This window comes from Nicotiana tabacum, chromosome 18, assembly GCF_000715075.1.
Source record: "Nicotiana tabacum cultivar K326 chromosome 18, ASM71507v2, whole genome shotgun sequence".
Lineage (NCBI taxonomy): Eukaryota > Viridiplantae > Streptophyta > Magnoliopsida > Solanales > Solanaceae > Nicotiana > Nicotiana tabacum.
Genome location: NC_134097.1, coordinates 107,087,730 through 107,109,580, shown reverse-complemented (window position 1 = coordinate 107,109,580; position 21,851 = coordinate 107,087,730). Strand labels below are relative to the sequence as shown.

Here is a 21,851-nt window from a genome sequence, read left to right as displayed (position 1 = left end):
TTGGCTTATGTGGGCTTTTATGGGCATTAAACTTAAGCGATTGGATCGCTCCCACTGCTCATAATTAGCCTTAGCATCTAGCATACTTGATCCCGTGTGAATAGATGGTTCTTCCACACGGAATGCCAAATTCAAATCCGAGCACTCTAAAGTAAGAAGGATTTTCTTCTTCCATTCAGCATAATCACCTGAAAGCATTAGAATTCAAATATTTTTATTAAAAATGGCTATATGAAAAGTTGTAAAGACTGCAAAACAAGGACAAACATACATAAGCTAAGAAGTACAATCCATCAAACGCGTAAAATACCGATTCTAAGTAAATTCTAGACCCTCATATTGACAGAGATTGCAACCCATACATAAAATTTACTTTACTTTATTAGACTAGTAAACAAAAACATAAAAATTAATCGTATAATATGCTACTCACAACCTTGACCCTGCAATAAAAGGGAAAAGGAAGAAGGAAGAAGAAAGAAGGAAGAAAAAGAAAAATCAATCTTTGTTGCTCTTTGTTTTTCTTCCTTTAGGATTTTCACTCACTAATTATGTGAGGGTTATAATGCTCAAACTGATTATGTTAGTAATTAATAATTAATGAATTGTTATGTGATGCTCAACAATAAAAGAATTATTATGATGTGATTAATAACGAAAGGATTATTATACATGAATTACTTATTTTTAAAATGATATTTTATTTTTAAATAGTTTAAATAGTAGAATAGCTAACACAAGGACAAATACTATTCTCCATCTTTCTCCCCAACTTTCCCCCAAATTCCAAAAATTAGAAAAATCCAATTCCTAATCCAATTTCTATATTGTACATGTGAAAGACAAAAACCCTAATTTCGTTGATTCAGTTTTCATTTCAGCCTCGTATTACATATCTCTCTCTCTTTCCCCTTCCCCTTTCTGACTGTCTATATCCAATTTTTCCAATATCTCTCCGTCTCTCTCTCTCCCCGCGTTTTCTCATTCTTCTTCTTTCTCACCGCCCACACACCGTTTTCCTCGATCGATCCGTCCCTTTCTCTTCCGTTACAGGTTCGTTCATCTTTCCCTTTTCCATTTCCCATTCCCCCACCCCGTGCCCTTTTTGTCTTCTTATGATCGGTCTTTATTAGAGCTTCTGATTGTTATATTCTTCTGAATTGTTTCGTTTTTTTGCATGCCCATTTGGTGAATTTTACGAATTTGTTTGTCTTTTAAACTTTTTCGTAATCTTTTGAATTTTGTGTTCTAGGGTTTGGGATTTGTTGTTGTAGTTGAGGAGTTGCTAGATTTGTGGAATGGAGAGTGGAATTCGTGATTTGATGCTATGGGCGTGAGGATGCCTGCATTTGTGTGTTTTGTATTGGGTGATGTTTGAGTTTATATGTATATGATTATGTTTCTTTAGCTGAAGAAATGCATTGGGGTGGGGGTGGGAGGGGGCTTTGTCTATGTGCGCATTATTGATTGATTGATGGGAATTATTGTGTCAAATTGGAAATTTGATCGGTACCTCTACTGGTGGTGGGAGATATCAGTCACCCGGTGATATGGTCGAGGTGTACGCAAGCTAGCCCGGACACCCTCGTCATTAAAAAGAAGGGAAGTTTGATATAAGAAATGGATTGAGCGTTCTGGCAGTCATTTGAAGAAGACCATTTTTCACCTCTCTTTTGTGCTGTATCATTCTATCTGATAGTAAAATTATAAGGGAATGTTGGCTTCCATAGTTTAGTGCTATCTTGTTTTTGGTCAATTGAGTTTTTTTTTGTTTTAGCTCGAATAGATGCAAACCATGCTAAGGATTGTAAATTTGCAACACGTACTATAAGTTGCAAGCAGTTTAAATTTTAGTAATACATTTGAAAGTTAAATCAAGGTGACCGGTGATTTATTCTTAGCCGTGGTGCATGGGGAGGTATTTTTGCTGCTATAAAATAGAAAAAGAAATGTTTAAGGAACTTACTAGAGTAAATGCAAGATAACAGACAGCCACTTTGAGGATGTGGAGAATATTCATTTCTTCTTAAGATCTGATTCTATGGTTGTAACACAGTTTGGTGTTTTTGATTATAATGTTGAAGTCAGTATGTATATTACTTCAGTGTGCTTTTCATTTCTTCAAAGCTCATATGCATATGGCAGTGGAAAAGAAAGGAATCACGGATAGTTGCTAATTACTTAGAAAAGGACAAAAAAGAAAAGAGTAATTCCTCCTATTGATTTTGACTAGAGGTAAAGCCAATCCCGTGCACATCTTCAGAGGCTTCTGCCAATGAAATATGTTGGCAGTTTGACTTGATATAAAGTCGTAACATGACGTTTTTAATAGCTCAATCTGGATTGTTATACACACACACACATATGGAGAGAAAGAGAGAATTTTTTGACCTATGGGACATTGAGGAATTTGTAAATGGTGTAAGAACCTGAGTGTGAGGATTTACGACATGCTATGTTTTCTAATTATAGAAGTGGCAAGGGCTTGCTTTGGTTTGATTTTGGTGTACCTGTTATTGCAAAGGATATTCTGGAAAAAATAAAAGTGAAACATTATCAATCCCTCGTATGTGCTTGTTTAATGAAGTGTTAAATAATGACATGGACTTTACTGATAAAATAAATAAGGACTTTGACCATGCATGAGATTCACATTGGTCGTCCCTCAGCTGTATCCTTTCACTTTTCTGTTTGTATTTGTAAAAATGATTATAATTTAAATTCTCAAAACCAAAAAAAATGAAAAAATAATTGTAATTTAATCAATCACTCCGCAGTTCTTAGTTTTGAGAGGAAAATCCACATTCCTGAAACTTCCTCTGTACAGCGCATTTAAGTGCCTTCTCTGTTGTTAAGCTATGCTTCTAAATCGAGCGAGAATAGTATAAATCAGTGTCTGCATATGACATATTTTAAGGTTGAATTTGTAACAACACGAGGATGGTGATTGAGTATTAAATATGTGAGCTCTTAATACTAGTCTACCATTTATCTAGTTTTTGGTCCATGTACGACATTGTTGGGGCTCATGTTATAAGTTGTGACTGTTCTTGTCAACTCGGGGTGCTAGTTAAGGGATTTGGACAAGCCAGTATTAGCATATAATAAGGCTATTCCTTTGAGTAAGTTTGATAGCTCCTTTTTCTGAGAGACCAAAGTGGGGATTATAATTTGCCACTAGAAGATGGTGAAGATGTTTATTGGTTCTAACTTCTACCAGCCAGATGATCTATGGCTCTTATAATTTCAACGATCTTACTTGTCTCCTCATATTAGGTTTGATTTATGTTCAATTGTCCTTATAAAAAAATTATGTTATTTTGCTTTGCTTGCATAGCGGTATACTGGAAAAGAAAGAAAAAGAAAAGCCTTATCGCCACTACCTCAATCAAGCGATTCTTGTTAGATTCGTGATCTAATGAACTTTTTATATATTGAAATTCCATTTTGTGACTAACCTAGTGAGTCACTAGTGCTAGTAGAAGGAAAATAAAGGTGGGCCTAAGGTGAAGGCACACGTCTTACTGCTCATTTTTACTAATTTTAAGTACAAATGAGCCATTAAAGACAGTGGAACAGCTTAATTACATACATCTCTCTCTCCCCCCCCCCTCCCCCGCGGTTGGGGGGGATAGATATATTTGGAAGTAACATTAAACATACAACTGTTGAAGGGCACAAAACAAAAGGGTGACCGAGACAAACCCATATAGTTTCTTGATAAAGTAGAAACAAAATCGAAGGTAACCCATGCTTGTAAATTGGGTTACCTGGATTGATGTTCATCTACCAATTACCTATATTGGGCCTTGGTTTTCTTGTTGGCTTAGTCTTTCACGTGTTATGTTTATTTGCTTAACTTTGCACTCTGATTGTGGTGAGGCTATAATCTCCTTTCTTGTTTTATGACCGTGCGGCCACTAGCACCACATTCAGTAGAATTCCTTTTGTCAGATAATTATTTTCTCTTCAAGTTTAAAAATTGATGAAAACATACTGTAATAACATATGTTCGGGTTTTCTCATGTGCTAGTAGGTCATTTTTCCTTTCCTCATGTGATTTTGGACAATGTTTTAGCCTATATCCTTTGAATTATCTATTATTTGAAACTTTAAACTTGTTTTCTGATTGCTATGGATTAAATATGGCCTGCTGAAATGCCAGTGTGGACATTTGGCACATGGTTGCCTAGCTAAAACTGAGGTTTTTTTTCTAGGCAAAGAACTTAAAATTATTTGGCAACTAGGTGTTGTCCATTCTCATTTGTAGTCATATCGTCTTCTTTTCTATAGTTGATATTGAGATGCAATACGAACCTAGGAAATCAAAGAACTTCTGTTTATAATCCAATATCATTGTCATTTGATGTTACAAAGATTGGGATGGGTGCAGGCCTCTACTTATCATCTGCCCTTCATTGAGACTGTTGTATTATCCTTTCCTTTGAGCTCTGCACTTCAGAAAGATACTTTTCTCTTCAAACTTGTAAAGAAAAAAAAGAAACTCGATGCATTTTTTTTTTTGCTGAAATGTGTTGGTTCAAAAAGTTAAATAGCTTGGTTCTTTGCTCCTACCGATAAAATAATGAGTATCTAATATATATTTAAAAATTTACCTTGTCTGCTTAAAGTTGCATTAGTCATTTGCTGACCTGACAGCTCCCAACTGTTATAGGTTTTGGAATTAGAAGTGCAGTAATGTCTCCGGCAGCTAGGTCCAAGTCAAAGGATAAAAAGATGAGCAAGGAACCACCCAAAGTTGCTTCAAAGCCTTCAAGTGCAAATGCAGGCGGTGGGGTTCCCACTAGTGGATACAATCCTCTTCTCGGGACATTCCATACACTTGACACAGCTCCTGTGACTTCGAATGCTGCTCTTCATGTCAATGGTCGTTTCAGAAACATTGATGAGACAGATGACCCTAGTGGGCACTCTATCGGAGCTGGTGGAGAGTATGATGTTGTTTCCAATAATGGTAGCTGGTCTGGTGAGTCGGAGGATCATAAAGAGAGAACTTCTAATCTTCCTCCCCGACAAGAGACATTACCTGGTGCTGATAATGACAAGCGGGAAAAAATCCGTCAGAAAAATGAGAGGAAGCATCAACGTCAGAAGGAGAAGCGAGCACAAGAGTTGCATGAAAAGTGTAGTGGCTATCTCATGTCAAGAAAGCTGGAAGCACTTGCTCAGCAGCTTGTGGCTATGGGGTTCTCCTTGGAACGGTCAACTATGGCTCTTATTCTGAATGAAGGCAGAGTAGAAGAGTCAGTAGCATGGTTATTTGAAGGAGGTGAAGAAGCAAACAAAGACAAGGAACACAATCTTGATACTGGGGGTAATTTGAAAATTGACATATCAGACGAGCTTGCTTGCATCGCACACATGGAAATTAGATATAAGTGCTCCAAGCAGGAGGTTGAAAGAGCAGTAGTTGCCTGCGAGGGTGATCTTGAAAAGGCTGAAGAGACTTTGAGATCACAAAAGCAGGAGCCCGCCTCTGTTCCGTCCAAGCCAGAAGAAATTGGCGATCCTCCTGCCGCGGGCAACGGCAAGCTACCTATTGCCACCGGCCAGATTCTAACAAGATTACCTGTAAAACCTTCATTATCTAGTACAATACCAGCAAAGAGAGATGAGAAAGACTTCAATTATACTAAAGTTGCTGCCGCAGCAGGGCCTCCTTTGGATCCTGGGAGCAAAAACATACCATTGCTGAAAAGGGTTCCGCCAAAATTGGACTGGGCCAAGTCACCACAAGTGTCAGTACCTGTTGAGAAAAGGTGGCCAAATGGAGGATCAAATCCTTCTGTTTCCTATTCTTTGGCATCTTCTTTGCAGGCATCACCTCCACCGCCCAAGACAGAAGCTCGTTATGTGGCTGTTGGAAATGAATTGAAGAATCTACAGATAGGAACTGTGAGAGAACCAGTTATAGTCATGCAACGACCCCAGTCTGTCAATGCCAGGCACACTCCCACCTCAAATGTAAGCTCATCTCCTCCAGGAACAGCAGTGTCGTGGTATCCTAGTAATATTGCTGAAACAATGACACCCAATGGTATGATTCCACATATTCCGTGCACAAGAAGCCTGAGCATGAATGGTGTCAGCACTAACCAATTGTACAACCAACTTCATTATCAACAGCACCCGCATCCAGAACAATTTGTTTCCAGCAATGGCACACTCGAATCACCAGGATCTAGCCGGGGAAATAGTTTGTGGAGTAACACAGGTGCATCCCAGACACAATCAATTGCTGCAGCTTCCTCACTTGGACTTTTCTCCGGTTTGGGCACCAATGGTACTTCTGGGTCATCGTCTCCTGTTGACTGGAACACCGGCGGTGGCTCAATGCTGCAGCTAGATTACGCCAACATAGACTGGAGTTTGGATCGCGGCTCATCGCCGTTGAGAACAGGTGGTATGTGGCCAACAACGAACTCATTTATGCAAAACAATGCTCGTAAATATGATTCATTTACCCCTGGACTTGCTGTAAAGTCTACCATAAGACCTGATATGCGCAATGGGATTGGTATACCGATTCCCGGGTTGCACGATGGAGCAAGTACAGCAGAAACGTCGGCTGGCGGTTCTCGGGAGTGGACTTCTCCTTTTGAAGAGAAAGACCTTTTTAGCTTACCAAGACAGTTTGTTTCTTCTCCCTCGCTGTAGGGTGGTGGGAGGGATTTGACTGAATAAAAAAGAAAAGAGATGAAAAAAAGAGAACAGTAAATGTGCTTTGGATTTGGTGTTGGTGTTGGCTCTTATGATGCATTTGCCCTCTTGATATTGTGAGCAATTATAGTGAAAAAGAATACAGTCGTTTTGGTTTAATATCCGTTTTCTTTTTCCTTTTTTTCCTTTCTTTTCAGCCCCCTTCCAAATCAAATACGTTCCCGCTGAATCTAAATCTAAATTAAAAATGACAACAATATAAATTGGAAATTCAATTTTATAGCTGTTTGATTTGGTTTATATGAATAATAACATACCATTATAGTGGGTTTGTGTTTCTTATATTAATTAGAAAAAACCTACTCTTAACTGATCCACGTGCAGAAAAACTTGTCCTCAATCGCTGAAAAAGGTAAAATTACATAAATTACTATGCTTAATTAAATTGATTAGTAATAATTGGAGATTGCCAGAAGAACTTCCCCAATTGAAAACTGACTAATCAAACATATGAGTGAAGTTTATGTAAATGACTCATAATATGAATTATTACTTGATTTTAAGCTTTTCGTGATTTATGTCTAGAGTAACTCAAATTTTTTAGAAAGCAGCTGGCCTATGGTGCTTGTGACAATCCTAACTTGTAAATTAGTTCGAAGGACAAATTCCATGAGGAAATTCCACCATATCTTTCCCACTAAAATAAAAGAAAAATACCAAATAAAGGGAAAACAACAGGAAGGGAGAAAAGCAACAATAACAACGACCCAATGAAATCTGGGGCAGAAGAATGTGTACACAGACAGACTGTTTCCGATAGACCCTCGGCCAAAGAAGACAAAAAGAGTCAATATATCAGTATCATCAATAAAAATCATAGAAAAAAACCCATAGAAAGACACAGCAGTATCTCAAGAACCAGAAAATAGATGAAAAGCAAAACAATAACCAGTAGATAAAGCCCGACACTACGAGAAACAAAAAGTGGTGTGAACTCAACATAAATCACTAGCAGTGTATGACTAAATCCTAACAGATTAGCCTCACTCTAGAGCGTCGTAGAAATATGCACAACTATCCCCTAGCTTACAACCTTAATGCTCGACTTCCACAACTTCCTATCTAGGGTCATGTCCTCGGTAATTTGAAGTCACGCCATGTCCTACCTGATCACCTCTCCCCAATACTTCTTAAGCCGCCCTCTAACTCTCCTCGCACCCACCAAAGTCAGTCGCTCACACCTCATTGCATGTGCATCTAGGCTTCTCCTATGAACGTGCTCGAACCATCTAAGTCTTGCTTCTCCTCTCCATGGAGGTCACGTCCACCTTCTCCCGAATAAAAAGGAAGGAAAAAAGATTTTAACGATTATAATTAAAAGATTAATTTGAATTTCCCATTAATAACACAAAGTTTTCCAAATTCCACGTCAGCTTCTTTTTTGCCTCTAGTTCTCGTCCAACCAACCAACCAAAAAAAAAACAGAAAGAACTGGCTGAGAGATCAGTAGAGCTCAGATACAACAACAAGAACAAAAAAGAAAAAGGCAACTCCCTCTATTGTGTGACTCCTAACAATGGCCTTTTCTTCATCATCCTCTTCTCTATTACTTCATTTCAAGCTTCCCCTTCCTCATACTCAAAACCCATTTCGTAGATTTTCTTCAAATTCTTGTTATGTACCCACTAAGATTTTACCCAAATGCTGTTCTCAAAGCTCTAAGTCACGAACTTTGTTCGAGTGTTACTCCCAAAGACAGTCAAGTGAACGAAAAACTGAAGAAATATTGGAAGGAGAAGTAGTGGGTATAAAGGAAGAAGTGTATGACTTTGAAAGACTGTTTTCTAACCTCAATCAAGCCACTTTTAAGAGAGAAGCAGGTATTTGTAATTTGCTTCTTTCTTAGTTGATCTTCCACTGTTTCATCATGCTTGACTTTAATGGTCTGGTCAATGCCATTTTCTTAAGCTAATTCTCAAAACTTTTACCAAAGGTAAAACTAATACTCAGAGTATCACAACAGTCACTAAAGGATTGTAACAGAAAAAAATCAGTCAACTTTGCCTAATTGAATAGCTTTTTGGTTATTTAGGTAAAGTTGAGCGACTTTTTCTTCATAAATTGTTTTTAGTGACTTTGGTGAACTATAATGAAAGTTGAATAAATGAAATTAACCCCACTATTACTGCATTGTCTAGTTGTTTGAACACTGCAGTGTCTAAAGGGATTAGGGAAATAAGGAATTAGGTGGAAGATCTTGGTAGGGGCGGGTGGGAGAGATATTTGATGTAACAATCCTTGTAGTTCAACATTCAGCACTTAGGTTGAAATGAATTTTTTTGGTCTAGTTGGATTAGTATTGGGACTAATATCAAAGTCGAAAATTGTGTACTTTATGGCCGGAATGAAGCAAATGTTTCAAGTTCGCTTAGAAATTTTGTTATATGGAAATCTTGATGTTTTATGTATTTGTTTAACTGTCTTCCTCAATTGTTTCAGGAAGCCTCAGCAGTGCCATTTTTCTCGTTGCTGGCACCACTGTACGTTTGCCCTCTCTTTGTCAATGCATGATTTGTGCATAAAGGGCAGCCCGGTGCATGATTTTTGATTTGTGCATGTGTATATTATTTGCTTATTTATCACATACCAGCATCTGATGATAAGATATTAAATTTATGTCATCCACATTCTCTTTGTGACTATAGAATTGTGTAATTGTTGCTTCTTCATTATGTCAAGTTCTAGGTGTAGTAGTTGCAGTGTGAAACGTTCGTGATACTTCTGACTTGATATTGGTGGGATATGGAACTAGTTTCAGGCACTATTTCATCAAGTGTGCATCTTTAGATGATGCAATCTTCTAACACAGGAGCAAAACGTATATAGAAAGGGGTTACTCAGTTCATATTTAGCCGCAATGGCAGAGAAACAAAGAGCTTTCTGCTTCTGTTGAGACTAAATTAACATTAAAAAGTAGTCCTTAAGTGGACTCTCGAAAGACTATGCAAATGGATGAATTTGTTCTGCTCACTGTTAGATACTTCTTTGATGATCCCTGGTTTCAGAGAATTGAATTTTGCTAATATCTTTTCTTCCCCAGTGCTTCGAGATGAAGTAATCTTCTTCATTATGAGGTTCGATGGTCACTTGGGGAATGTCTGTGATCGACTACCTATAAATTAGAAGTGATCACATATTCACATGTTATCATTTTTTACTTTATATAGCACATCCTAGAAAACAAATGAAGACTGGGGTGTGTGTGTGTTATGTGACATGTGTAACAACTACAGGGTGCTTGCTGACCCTGTAACACATAGATTCGGATTTACTATTACTAGGTGTGACCTATATAATCATGATTGGTTCGTTAAGAAGTTCAAAGGTTTCTTTCTCTTCGTTTCACCTCTAATGTGCCATCTTGGTTCATCTCCTAGTATTAAATACATTTCTGTTGCCTGCTTTCTTATGTGGTCTTATATTCCAAATAGCTTCTTATTGTGATCTTCTCCCATTCCGAAATTTTATGTGGTTGTTACATGTCAAGACTGGTACTTCTGCACAGTCAACTTTCTGCTAAACAGTTGATCTTCTTCTAACTGTACCAGAGTTGCTTCCCATTTATTAGGACAAATCTTTTTCATGCTATTCAATAAATCTCCAAATTTACGTTGCTGAAAGATAGCATCCTATCCAATGTTGCTGTACCAGAAACTTTAAGTTAATTAAATTTATAAATGTTGCTGTACCAGAAACTTTAAGTTAATTAAATTTATAACTTTAAAGCCACATATTTTATTAGTAAAGAAAGTTAATAAAGCAACCCGTACGGACACTCATTTCTTAATATCCATTCCTGATTAAGGTGTAGACTCTGATTGGCTTAAGGGAGTATGAGAAAGTTATTTGAAATGCATGAAGAGGGGAAGTCGACGATTTCAAAATATGAATATATGAGTTTTTCCTGGCTGTGTACATTTTTTGATTTTGATGGTAGTAGCTTCCTTCCATGAATATCAACAATTCTCGAGCATATTCTGATTGCAAATTCTTTCTTGTTAGGCATCATGTCTCCTACGTTTTTACTCTTATTTAACATGAATGAAAGGACTAACAGTAAACTATCATCTATGTGTCGTGAATAGGTAGGTGCAGGTATTCTTGCTATTCCTGCAGTCACACAAGAATCTGGATTTCTAGCCTCTGCAGTAGTTTGCATTATTTGCTGGATTTTTATGGTAAACGATTCAGCATTTTTTCAACTTCTCCATTTTTCATTTTCTTATCTGATTCACACAAGACTGCCACATTTGATTCCTCTTACCCCTTCTCTTCCCCACTCCTAAACCAGTCTTCAATTTTCTGGCTTTAATAAGATTCTTGGAAATCCAAAATGGTGCAGGTAGTGACTGGACTACTTATTGCAGAAGTAAATGTGAAGACAATGTGTGAGCTCGGTTCAGGCGGTGTGTCATTGGTATGATACTTATTGATCTGGGCATAGATTTTCTTTTCTTCCTTCTTCAAGAAAATGGTTTTGTTAAATTACTCAGGAGCACCCATTACTCTGCGTGGAGAAAAGCTTATGCTCACAGAACTTAGAAATTTGGACTTCCATTTTTCTTTTCCATGTTGGGTGTTTTAATGTTATCCTCCTCTCTCAAAGCAGATATCACCTGTCATTATCTAATGTGAAATGGGAAGTCAAGATAACCGTTTTTACATCTAATATTTTAAATAGATGGTCTTATTTCACGTTAGTTTCTTTTAAAAAGTTTAATAAAGTATCATCTGCACTTCTCATCACGCTTCAACTTTATATGAAGATGTTTCCTCACTTCCTATAGATGTGGTAGCTATACTAATCCGATATGCTTCCTTTGATTTCAACTTCTAATTCCATTCATTGCTTATCTTAGTGGCACATGGTTATTTCAGGTGTCAATGGTCAGGAGAACGCTAGGAAATACAGGAGTGCAAGTAGCTTGGTAGGTTGATCTTACATTGCTAATGCCGCAAAATTGGTTATCTTTTGCTTGAATTCCAAAACTTTTCCAGTGAGCCTTGTTACTATAGTGATTTATCGACTGCTTTGAGTGAAAAAGAGAAAAAGCAAAAACAAGTTTTAGTAACTGTCTTTTGATGGTATTCATTGATGTATGTTAACCCATTATTAATTGATCTAAACCCCTCTCCCCTCCCATAGTTTTCTTAGTTTTGAGAATCAAGTATTATTAGTTTTACACACACACTTTTGATTTGAATAATTTTTCGTCTGATGAAACTGTGTTTATAACGGCAGCTGGTCATACATTTTCATCCATTATGCCCTTCTTGTTGCTTACGTCGCTCGTTCTTCAGATATATTGACAAACTTCAGCGGGATTCCATCGTATGTTCAAATCTTCCTTAAAACTTTGTATCATCAGTTACGTAATTTTTATGCTTTAGTTGATGACGGTCTTTAAATTTCCTTTATCATGTAATCATACAAATTAGTTGTTTAGAAAAAAGCAAATAGCTATACTGTGGTGAGTCCTGGGCTTTTACAATTCTCAAGAGTTTGGCTTTCCAATTTATGCTTCCCAAGAAAAGGTTGATGCCTGATGTTATTGATGGACTATGGCCTCATGCTACCTCTTGGTCTTGGAGGTTCTACTTGCATTGCTTCCAGTCCTGAATATACTTGATAGCAGGCAGGAATAAATTTATGCCATGTATCAGTTAAAAAAAGTTTACTTGGAAATGGGTTCAATTACTCCTCATTTCCTTTTGGCATGTCTTAATCTAGGATGTAGATTTGCAAACATATTTATGGTTTTTGTTTTGTTTTAAATGCTTTAAAAGTGAATTTTGTCTTTATTTATTTGACTAACACAGTCATGATATTGACTGTGAAGGAAAATGATGAACTGTCCAAGGTTTATGCAACATTCTTACATTCATTGACTGGAGTGTGATTTACTTTATTATATCGTGAAGCTTACTTCCAGATAGGTTTGTTCACAGAAGACAAATGATAATCCTTTAGAGTTACCATTTCTTCCTAAATAGTCAAAATGATGTCTTTGGGATGTTTTGTTCTTCCTGTATGTGTTATTTCGAAGCGCCATAAGTTGGGCATTAATTTTTCATAGCTTCTTGGAGAATATTGTAAATTTTTTCATATGACTTTTTAGGTAAAAGTTGATGGAAGCATTATGATTGCAGATGGGAAACCGCAACCTTGTTTTCACTGCTTCTTGGAGGGATTTGCTTCTCTGGAAGGTTTGACATTGCTTTCTCATTTTTGTTGGCAACGTTCCTCTTTTCTTATTGTCATGATCAACTCCTTGTCAAAACTAACGACTAGAAGCATGCATTGCTTTTTAAAAACAAAATTGATCCCTGAAGGTTTAGTGCATTTTGTAACAAGGTCCACGACAAATTGTCTACGATAGTGCAGTGCACCAGCTGATGGATGCTCTGACATGCGTCGATATTCATATGAGAGAAACTTTTGTGATAAATGGTTTAACTTCAACTTGTACTCTTTGGTTTGTGTCCTTCCTGTGATTTATGGTTCCTTAATTCTTTGTTACATCTAAGGAACTGTAAACGAAATATAAACACCTGAAGAAAAACTTGTTATCACCAGTAATGGTTTTCTTCCTTGTTCAAATATAGAATGCCATCTGCTTTACCAAATACTCACATTGTGTATGGAAATTCATTTCATGGATACGGTCTTTTCAACATATGGTAAAGGAAAACATTGCTAAATACTGACAAAGCCATATCTTGTGCCCCGGGCAATGTGTACTGCACAGTTAATCTTATTGTTGTTCTATTCTACATGAGGAATAACCCCTTTTCTTTTTGCAAAATGATACATAATTTTTATCTTTAGAAGATTGTGAAAGTAACACAATTTCTAATTTTGTTTAGCCAGAGAACTATCGGGGCAGTTAACGGCGTCCTTGTCCTTGGTATCGTCGCCTCTTTCACAGCTCTTGTGGTAATTCCCATTCTTAATCAAGCAGAAAAAGCTGCTATTACTATCTTTAGGATAATAACATTTTTTTTGCATATTACTTGTAAGGGTGCAATATTGATATTCCTCTTAGTAGAGAATGTGTTTCCATACTTCACTGAAATTGGTGCTATCGTATCTGACTCATGCCAATATATGCCTCAATTGGTGTATGGTGAGACCAACATAGATTAGCTGCTACCTGAATTAGTTAGAAGGCCTAGGTTCTTTCAGTATTTAGATGTTGCATGAGATGGTAAATGCTTCTTGCCAACAGGTTTGCTCAATGGCAGCTCCAAAAGCTATGATGGTAGATATGAAAGAATATCCTTACTTCACATAGTACTATATACTATATGCTTATTAGATTAGTAGATGATTATTGATTCGATTGAGTTCGTAATGCTTAGACATGCTCAGTTTTATTTGTTGTTTATATACATTTTAGACATGATACAGGATTTTATCTTCCCATACATCAAGTGCAGACATTTTCTAATAAGTTTCTTGGAAACCACATTAATAGAATTTTTATTAGAGGTGTTGTATGAAATGTTAAAATGATTCTTGCTAACAGGTTTGCTTAATGGAAGGTCCTGAATCTATAACATTACATGCAAAAGAAGTGAATAACTTCACATGGCCCCATTAATATGAACATTACATTAATAGTTGATTATTGACTAAGATGGGCTTCTTAATAGACATGGTCTACTTTATTTATTGTTTATACATGCCGAAACCTAAATAAGTAGCAATCTTTTAAACTTTAACAACTTTAAAAAGTCAATGACAAACTTTTGCCATATTACATATCTCGGAAACACCTATATCAAGCTTTCATGTAAAGCAACAGATATGGCTTAGAGAGAAATATTGATATCACATCTTTTATGCCTAAGGTTGTTGCCAGTGGAGACTTGCACTGGGAGGCTCTTCTTAAAGCTAATTTTGAAGCTGCTCCTCAAAGTATACCCATAATTGCACTTTCTTTTGTTTATCAGGTAAAAACATTTTCCAGAATTTATATAGTCACCCTGGGATTGTGCATTTAAGATAGTCAGTTGCTTTTGTTCTCAGAATGTTGTACCTGTTCTCTGTACAAATCTTGAAGGGGACCTGTCAAAAGTCAGGTGATTATCACTATTTTGCTGCATATTTTATATGAACGTATAAAATTTGGTCAGCTTCCTTTGTAGAGGCTGTTTCACTCGGTTCTTCTTTGCTTTATATAACTTTCTATTAATATTTCAGGTAGAATTATATAGTTGGCTATTGCTATGTTCTAAATAAATTAAATTGTTATGGATGCAGGAGTGCTATAGTTTTCGGGACAGCAATTCCACTTGCTCTGTTTCTTGTTTGGGATGGTGTCATTTTGGGAACAATCACAACTCTTGGAACTGAAGCAGACAAGATTGTTGATCCACTACAACTATTGCGGGCTACTAACGGAATTGTTGGGGTTGATACTTATTTCAATGATCTACTATATTTCTTTATTGAAATTAAGTAAAATAAGCAGGCACTGAAATGTTTTCTCCTCTCATCTAAACATTGTGTTTGCAGCCAATAGTTGATGTCTTTTCCCTTCTGGCCATTGCTACTTCTTATATCGGATTTGTCTTGGGGCTTGTGGACTTTCTCGCTGACTGTGAGTGACTTGGCTCAGTAATCATCTAATTTATGTTCATGTACTATTTTCCGAACTTCTCTGTTACCGAAACCTGGTTTGCAGTTAGTATAGTTGTGAATGATTGTCTTGCATAAAATCCTCCTCTCTTTTTTTCTTGGTTCACTATTTATTGGAAAGAACTTGTATTTGTTGTACCACAATTACCTGATACTGTTCATCATTTGTAATTAGTTTAAAACATTCCTCTGCTGGTTCTTCACCATTAGACAAGCTCTTTCAATTGAAGGTGATTACCGTATTTAACCAATTAAAACAATGCAAAGCTGTACCTTCATTCTCAAGCGGTAAGTTTGTGGAACTAAGGTGGAAGGATGGTGTGGTAATTTGAAATCTTAGAACATCTCTTTTATAAGAAAGTGATTACAATAGTGTATTCGAGAAGCCAATACTTATTAGCACAAAGTGTGAAGTGTCTCTTTCAGTAATTACCAGACAACAGCTTTTTTAGCTTCGAGCATCTAGAAACAAAAAAAGGGGAGTGATTGAGATGTTGGTTGTCCACTTTAGCTTTGCTAGAGACAATTTGGTAATGAATGTCACTATCACGAAGCCAAAAGGGTGTAAAACAGGAGGGTTTTATTACCAGAGGAATCATTAACACATCTTATATGCTCCTGAGTTCTTTGGTCGCTTATTTTACCGAGTTTGTTTCCCTTTTAGCTTCTCTTTGTGGAGTCGATGAACAAAATTATGCCTTAAAATTTACTCACTCTTTGTTATTACCTTGTAGAGTTCACCATGTTACATAATCTTAATAAGCTGGTTTGATCACTGTAATAAGTTTCCTTTTAGCACACTTTATGAGGTCTAACTTGTGTTTTACTTTTGTCATTGAACTGGTGACAGTGCTGAAACTACCATCAGGTCCAAACAGGCCTCTGCCTTACCTACTTACGTTGGTGCCTCCCCTGATACTTTCACAGCTAGATCCAGAGATATTCTTCAAAGCATTGGATTTTGCTGGAACCTATGGAGGTACGGAGACTTACCTACAGTATAACTTTCTTTTACTATAACCGAGCAGTTGGAGAATAATATGTACGACAGAGAGGAAAGATGGTGTACAAAGTCTCATGAATTACATCAAAGCAAAGAAAAAATGTATTTAGTATTGAATAATTCATTCAGTGGAAATTTTTGCTATCTCGAAACAAAATACAAATGCTATCACATGCTGTTTGCATAGGACTAACGAAAGAATACAGGGGATGAAGTTCAGTAGTTTGGTTGCATATTGTGCACCCCTTGAGGATGGAGGCCTAGAGGTGGCTGTAGGAAAAGGATATAAAAAGTAACAACAGGTCATCGCCAATAGCTCCTTGACATGTAGAACTGGTAAGGTTGTGTTCAGTAGACCCAATGTGGATTGGTTGTTTCAACAACTCTAAACACATGATTTCAAGTCGTGAAAACAACCTCTTGCAAAAATGCAAGGTAATGTTGCGTACAGTAGGTCCAATGTGGTCTAGTCCTTTCTCTGACCACACACATAGTAGAATATTAGTGCATCGGGCTGCCATTTGTTTTTTGACTTTTTCGCTATTGCTAGCACCAGAATTTTTCAAAACTTCAATTTGGGACATAATGTAATATGGCATCAGCCATCAGCTGCATATCATTGTCCATCTATCTATATGTCTATTCAATATCATTCTGAGCCATTTATATAATTGGTGTGCTTGTGGTTCTGTAGTTTTGGTGCTTTTTGGACTTCTTCCAGCTGCAATGTCCTGGTCAGACAGATATTCGGTATCAACTCAAACTCCAAATCTACCCCCGCTGGTTCCCGGAGGAAAGATCACACTCTCACTTATTTTTGGAGGTGCAGCATTTGTCATTCTTTCAGAAATAGTAGACAACTTTGCACATGCATAGTTGTTGACACTAATGGAGGTTATTATTGATGCTGTATCTGTCTCCAGTTCCCACATTATGTTTCTGCAATTTTCAGGTGAAATTGTTGTGAATATGAGCACATAGATAGAACAACCGTTCTTTCATAGGCTGGATAATCGGGTAATATCCGGAGTTTATTACGGTGAAACTCTAAAAGAAAGTCATTATCAATTTATTTGACAACTTTTATTTGCTAAAGACATCATCAAATGTGTTAGTTTTTCGCTGAATATCTTAGAAAATTTACAGTAATTACTTTTTCTTTTTATAGTTGCACATCCATACATATATCCTACGAATAAAAGGTTTAATTTTAAACTAAGCCTACCTTCCGCTCCTGCAAGGGCATCCTGCTCAACCCCAAACCACCGAAAGAAATTTAAACTTGGACAAAGGGAGTAACTAATAAATAATTTGAGGTGATTTAATAAACGATAAATGAGCGATCATCCACATGACACATTTCCTCAAAAATCTCTCACTTTATAAAAATGCAGTTTGATAATCCTGATAATAATCAATAAGCAATAAACCGAAACACTTTCAGAAAAGTATAACCCTAGTCTTGTTTCTCTCCATCAAAACTTAATTATAAAGAAATTAGAAGGCCATTTACCTCTATTCGTTCTGTAGATGTCTTTTTGACCAATTTCTTCCTCATTCCAAAATAATACGCAGAGCCCACTTGTGGAAATACACTGGATATGTTGCATATTCCAAAATAATACAACAGAAAATTACTACAGTAGTAAACAGAAAAAAAATAACTAGAGAGTATTTTTATATTTTTTTGTGGGTTGCGAGAGAGGAGGAAGGCTGATTAAGTTGATAATTCTGGAGTGTAATCTACAGATATAAGCAAAAGGAGGCTGATTCTCAAGCAAGTCAGATGTCGAGGCGTTCAATACTTATCTCTCATGCTCTCTCTCCAAACTTGGCATCCGATACAAAGAAGCCAATGTACATATAAAGCAGCAGCTAACCAAAATGTGATATTGTACAAGATGTGTATAGAATCCTAAACGACAATGACCAAACCCATTTCACTTAATACTATACATCCCAAAATTGAGCTCCCATAGCAGAAGTCATCCAATGGACCCTGAGCAATATTAACAGAAATTAAGCTTTCTGAACAATCCAAATATAACCTGGAAGCACAATAGAAAAGACTGTTAAGGAAGCAAATGTTTCTCTTGTCAACATCATATAGGCAACCTAACTAGCTTAGCCTTTCATATGAATGCTGAGATGAAAATCGTACACATGTTGCAGTAAGACACGAACCTGGCAAAATCTAGCAGCAACCTGAATACCAACACTCTCTATCCCGTATTAAGATATTTAGGTGAGATTGATGTCTTACAGTATTTTCAGAAACATCATATAAACGCAACGAATCGACGACCCTCAATCCTCATCTTACGTAAGAGTAAACCAAGCATACAAAAGCTAGGGATTCACTAGCTAATCCACAGCCATTGCCTCAGGACCCACAGTAGCATCCTCCACTCCACTCTTGTTATGATCATCAACTACATTCCTTATCTCTTCGACCAAACTCCTCTGCTCTTCCTCTATTGTGTTCTGCAACTCATCAACCTGAAACCCAAAAAAAAAGGACATTCAGCAAAAGATATGTGCAACTTTCACCAACTAAGTTTTTCTCTAATGCAGATGAAGTACTACTAAAAAAGTTCTATCTACCTAAACAAAGTATTGCCAAATACGAAAAATCTCACATTCAACTTTTAATAGTGTCGTCAAAGACGAAAAAGTATTAAAAACCTAAGATCTGCTAAAGCTTTAAGTGCAACTAAAATGCACAAATGGGCTACACGAATGATATTCTATTAAAAATTGACCTATTACTTAGTGATATGAATCAGTTAACTCTGATGTATATTTAGCAACTTTAAATCACTAACAGCAATCAATGCATTCCGAGCTAAAACTTCCTGAAGAAACCAAGAGCATTAACGGAAGGTAAGTCCGTAGCAAGATACGTACCACATGCAATAAAAGAGCAAACTGCTTTTTACGAAGGTCCAATGTCCTTGAACTAGCAGTATTCTCTGCTTCCAACGCAGCTATCTCTTTCTCAAGCTCTGTTAAAACCTTCTGAGTTTCTGATCTTGGAGGTTGCATAGCAATCAATTTCCTGATCACCTCACCCTCTTCTTTATGCTTCCTTTCAACCTTGCTTTCTTCAAGTTGCCTCTTGAGATCTTCTATATCAGCCTGAGCCTGTAAAATCTGCACGTTGATTTCACCCTTCAGGTCGTTGAAATTCTCCTTTTCTCTAACATTCGCATCTATTACTATTTTGCTCTTTAGGAGCGGAATCTCAAACGTATTTAGCTCTTGCAAGAATGCTTTAGCAAGTCTTTCACAATCACCGCAGTTATCAGCTTCCTTCTCTATCTCCGAGACAAAAGTAGTAAACTTCTTTTGGAGTTTCTTCAGTGGCGGTTCACCTCTAGTGGTGGTTGTCCGAGTCAGAAGTCTATGCCTAATAATTATCTCGTCTTCAAGTTGGCCAAATGCATAATGTGATGCCGTTGTCTCCCCCTTCCCAGCAATTCTTCTACCTTTTATCGGCATTTTTGTTTTGATTTTTCTATCCTGTACCTGTAATAAATATCTCTTACAAATTAGCATTTGATAGAATATAAAGGAACACCGGCAGAATTAGCTTCCTTAGTCACCTCTGAAAGAGGTTAAATGACCAGAGATCTGTATTCTATTTCTAGGAAAATACAAGTAATAATATTCCAAGATGTTTGACATTATTCTACAAGTAATAATATTTTACACAACTCTAACTTCTGTAAAAAAATCCACATTGATTTAAGGCATTCAACTTTAAGCAATTATGTGATCTCTCGCGATCACACTAACTTAACTATATATATATATATATATCCAAGTTAATACTACATTATGACCGTGTCTTTTAAATCGCGTCACATAAAACGACATAAAAGTTGTAAGAGTTAATTTCCTCTTTTTGCAGATGACACAACCTTAAAAGTCCCATTTGATGAAGCTAACTCTCTAAAAGATATCATTATATTTAAACCAAATAAGTGAATAAGGAAAAAAAAAAAACTAGATCTGTGCACATATATTTTCACTTATTTTACTGAACAAATATATAACTTAAAATAAAGATATGTGCACTTTTCAATATCATACAAATTAAAATAAGATGCGTGCACATATTAAAATAGAGGTGCCGATTATGTGACTAGAAAAGCAAAATGGGTGACTGAGCTGTGTTTTAGTAGTGCTGTCGACGTGTGACTGTTGTTCATGAAAATTGTAGAGTGGAACTAACCAAAGAGAAATGGATGGTAGTAATCAAGTGTACAGCCCGCCCAATCAAGTAGGGACATACCTGAAAATAAGAAGTAACTGACCGAAGAAGCGACGCCGTCGAAGCCCCGTTCTTCTTCTCGAGAGCGCTGACGACTTAGGGTTGGGGAATGTTGGGTTGTTTAATAGTCAAAATATCTACATGTTACCAATATATTATATTATGGATATTCATTTAGTATTCCGTTGTCTTTGAAGCTTATTCATATGGACCGCGTCGTAAATATATTTATCTATTTAGTACTCTATTGGAAATAAGCCTCCTGATAAGCTTATCACTTCGGTACCCGGTTATGAATAAATATTACTCACGGTAGAAGATTATCCATATCGGGTATAATGAGCTTATTATTTCAGTACTCCGTTATGCATAAATATTACTCCTAGTAGAAGATTATCTATACCTGGTACAATGAGCTTATCCTTTCAGTACTCCGTTATGGATAAACATTACTCTCAGTAGAAGATTATTCATATCTAGTATAGTAACAGCTTACACAACAACTCCCTTTCTTCTATAAATAAAAGAGATTTGAGTTCATTATGTACATCAGTTTGAATTCGAATAATATATCAGTTTCTCTCTATACTTGTCTTTACTTTACAGTCTTTATTTTATAACACGTTATCAGCACAAAACTCGGCCATCTCGAGCAAATACTTTGAAAGTATCTGAGGTACGAACTTTCTTTTTCTATATAATGTCAAATCTCTCTAAACTTGAATTTGTAGCCCTGAATATATCGGGCAAAAGCTACATGTCTTGGGTGCTTGATGCTAAAATTCATCTTGATGCGATGGGTCTGGCAGACACCATCAAGGATAAAAATAAGGCATCAAACCAAGACCGTACCAAAGCAATGATATTCCTACGCCATCACCTTGATGAGGGCCTGAAAATGGAATATCTCATTATTAAAGATCCAGTCATATTGTGGAATAATTTAAAAGATAAATATGACCACCTGAAGATGGTCGTTCTTCCACAGGCACGTTATGATCATCTAAGACTACAAGATTTTAAATTTATAAGTGAATGTAATTCTGCTATGTTTTGTTTGTTAGTAAGGCCCTTTTCAACAACAACAACAACGACCCAGTATAATCCCACAAGTGGGGTCTGAGGAGGGTAATATGTACGCAGACCTTACCCTTACCCCGAAGGGTAGAGAGGCTGTTCCCAATTGA

At 36.6% G+C, this 21,851-nt stretch overlaps 3 protein-coding genes across 6 annotated transcripts; 2 read left to right on the top strand and 1 right to left on the bottom strand.

Annotated features, from left to right (window-relative positions):
• The first annotated feature begins 752 nt into the window (after nucleotides 1-752).
• On the top strand, nucleotides 753-6,840 carry LOC107770899 (uncharacterized). Its single transcript, XM_016590228.2, has 2 exons — nucleotides 753-1,053; nucleotides 4,676-6,840. The coding sequence occupies exon 2, from the start codon at nucleotides 4,699-4,701 to the stop codon at nucleotides 6,676-6,678; it is 1,980 nt and encodes a 659-aa protein (XP_016445714.2). The 5' UTR covers nucleotides 753-1,053; nucleotides 4,676-4,698; the 3' UTR covers nucleotides 6,679-6,840.
• A 1,316-nt stretch (nucleotides 6,841-8,156) lies between these two features.
• Nucleotides 8,157-17,483, top strand: LOC107798375 (uncharacterized). The gene is made up of 14 exons (XM_016621348.2): nucleotides 8,157-8,561; nucleotides 9,181-9,221; nucleotides 10,827-10,919; nucleotides 11,084-11,158; nucleotides 11,620-11,669; nucleotides 11,984-12,073; nucleotides 12,892-12,948; nucleotides 13,609-13,678; nucleotides 14,596-14,697; nucleotides 14,774-14,826; nucleotides 15,008-15,158; nucleotides 15,263-15,347; nucleotides 16,236-16,364; nucleotides 17,083-17,483. The coding sequence occupies exons 1-14, from the start codon at nucleotides 8,258-8,260 to the stop codon at nucleotides 17,262-17,264; spliced, it is 1,482 nt and encodes a 493-aa protein (XP_016476834.1). The 5' UTR covers nucleotides 8,157-8,257; the 3' UTR covers nucleotides 17,265-17,483.
• Nucleotides 17,484-17,984: 501 nt separating this feature from the next.
• On the bottom strand, nucleotides 17,985-20,823 carry LOC107798376 (THO complex subunit 7A). Of its 4 annotated transcripts, none has more exons than XR_001650882.2 (5): nucleotides 20,686-20,823; nucleotides 19,296-19,916; nucleotides 18,712-18,887; nucleotides 18,573-18,615; nucleotides 18,231-18,436 (listed from the first exon to the last, which is right to left on the bottom strand). XR_001650882.2 is itself a non-coding variant. In XM_016621350.2 (3 exons), the coding sequence occupies exons 2-3, from the start codon at nucleotides 19,887-19,889 to the stop codon at nucleotides 18,753-18,755; spliced, it is 729 nt and encodes a 242-aa protein (XP_016476836.1). In that variant the 5' UTR covers nucleotides 19,890-19,916; nucleotides 20,686-20,749; the 3' UTR covers nucleotides 17,985-18,752. The 4 variants fall into 4 exon arrangements, 1 of the variants encoding a protein (XP_016476836.1); XR_001650883.2 differs by having other exon boundaries at nucleotides 18,231-18,387; XR_001650881.2 differs by having other exon boundaries at nucleotides 18,035-18,387; nucleotides 18,573-18,887.
• Between the last annotated feature and the right edge of the window lie 1,028 nt (nucleotides 20,824-21,851).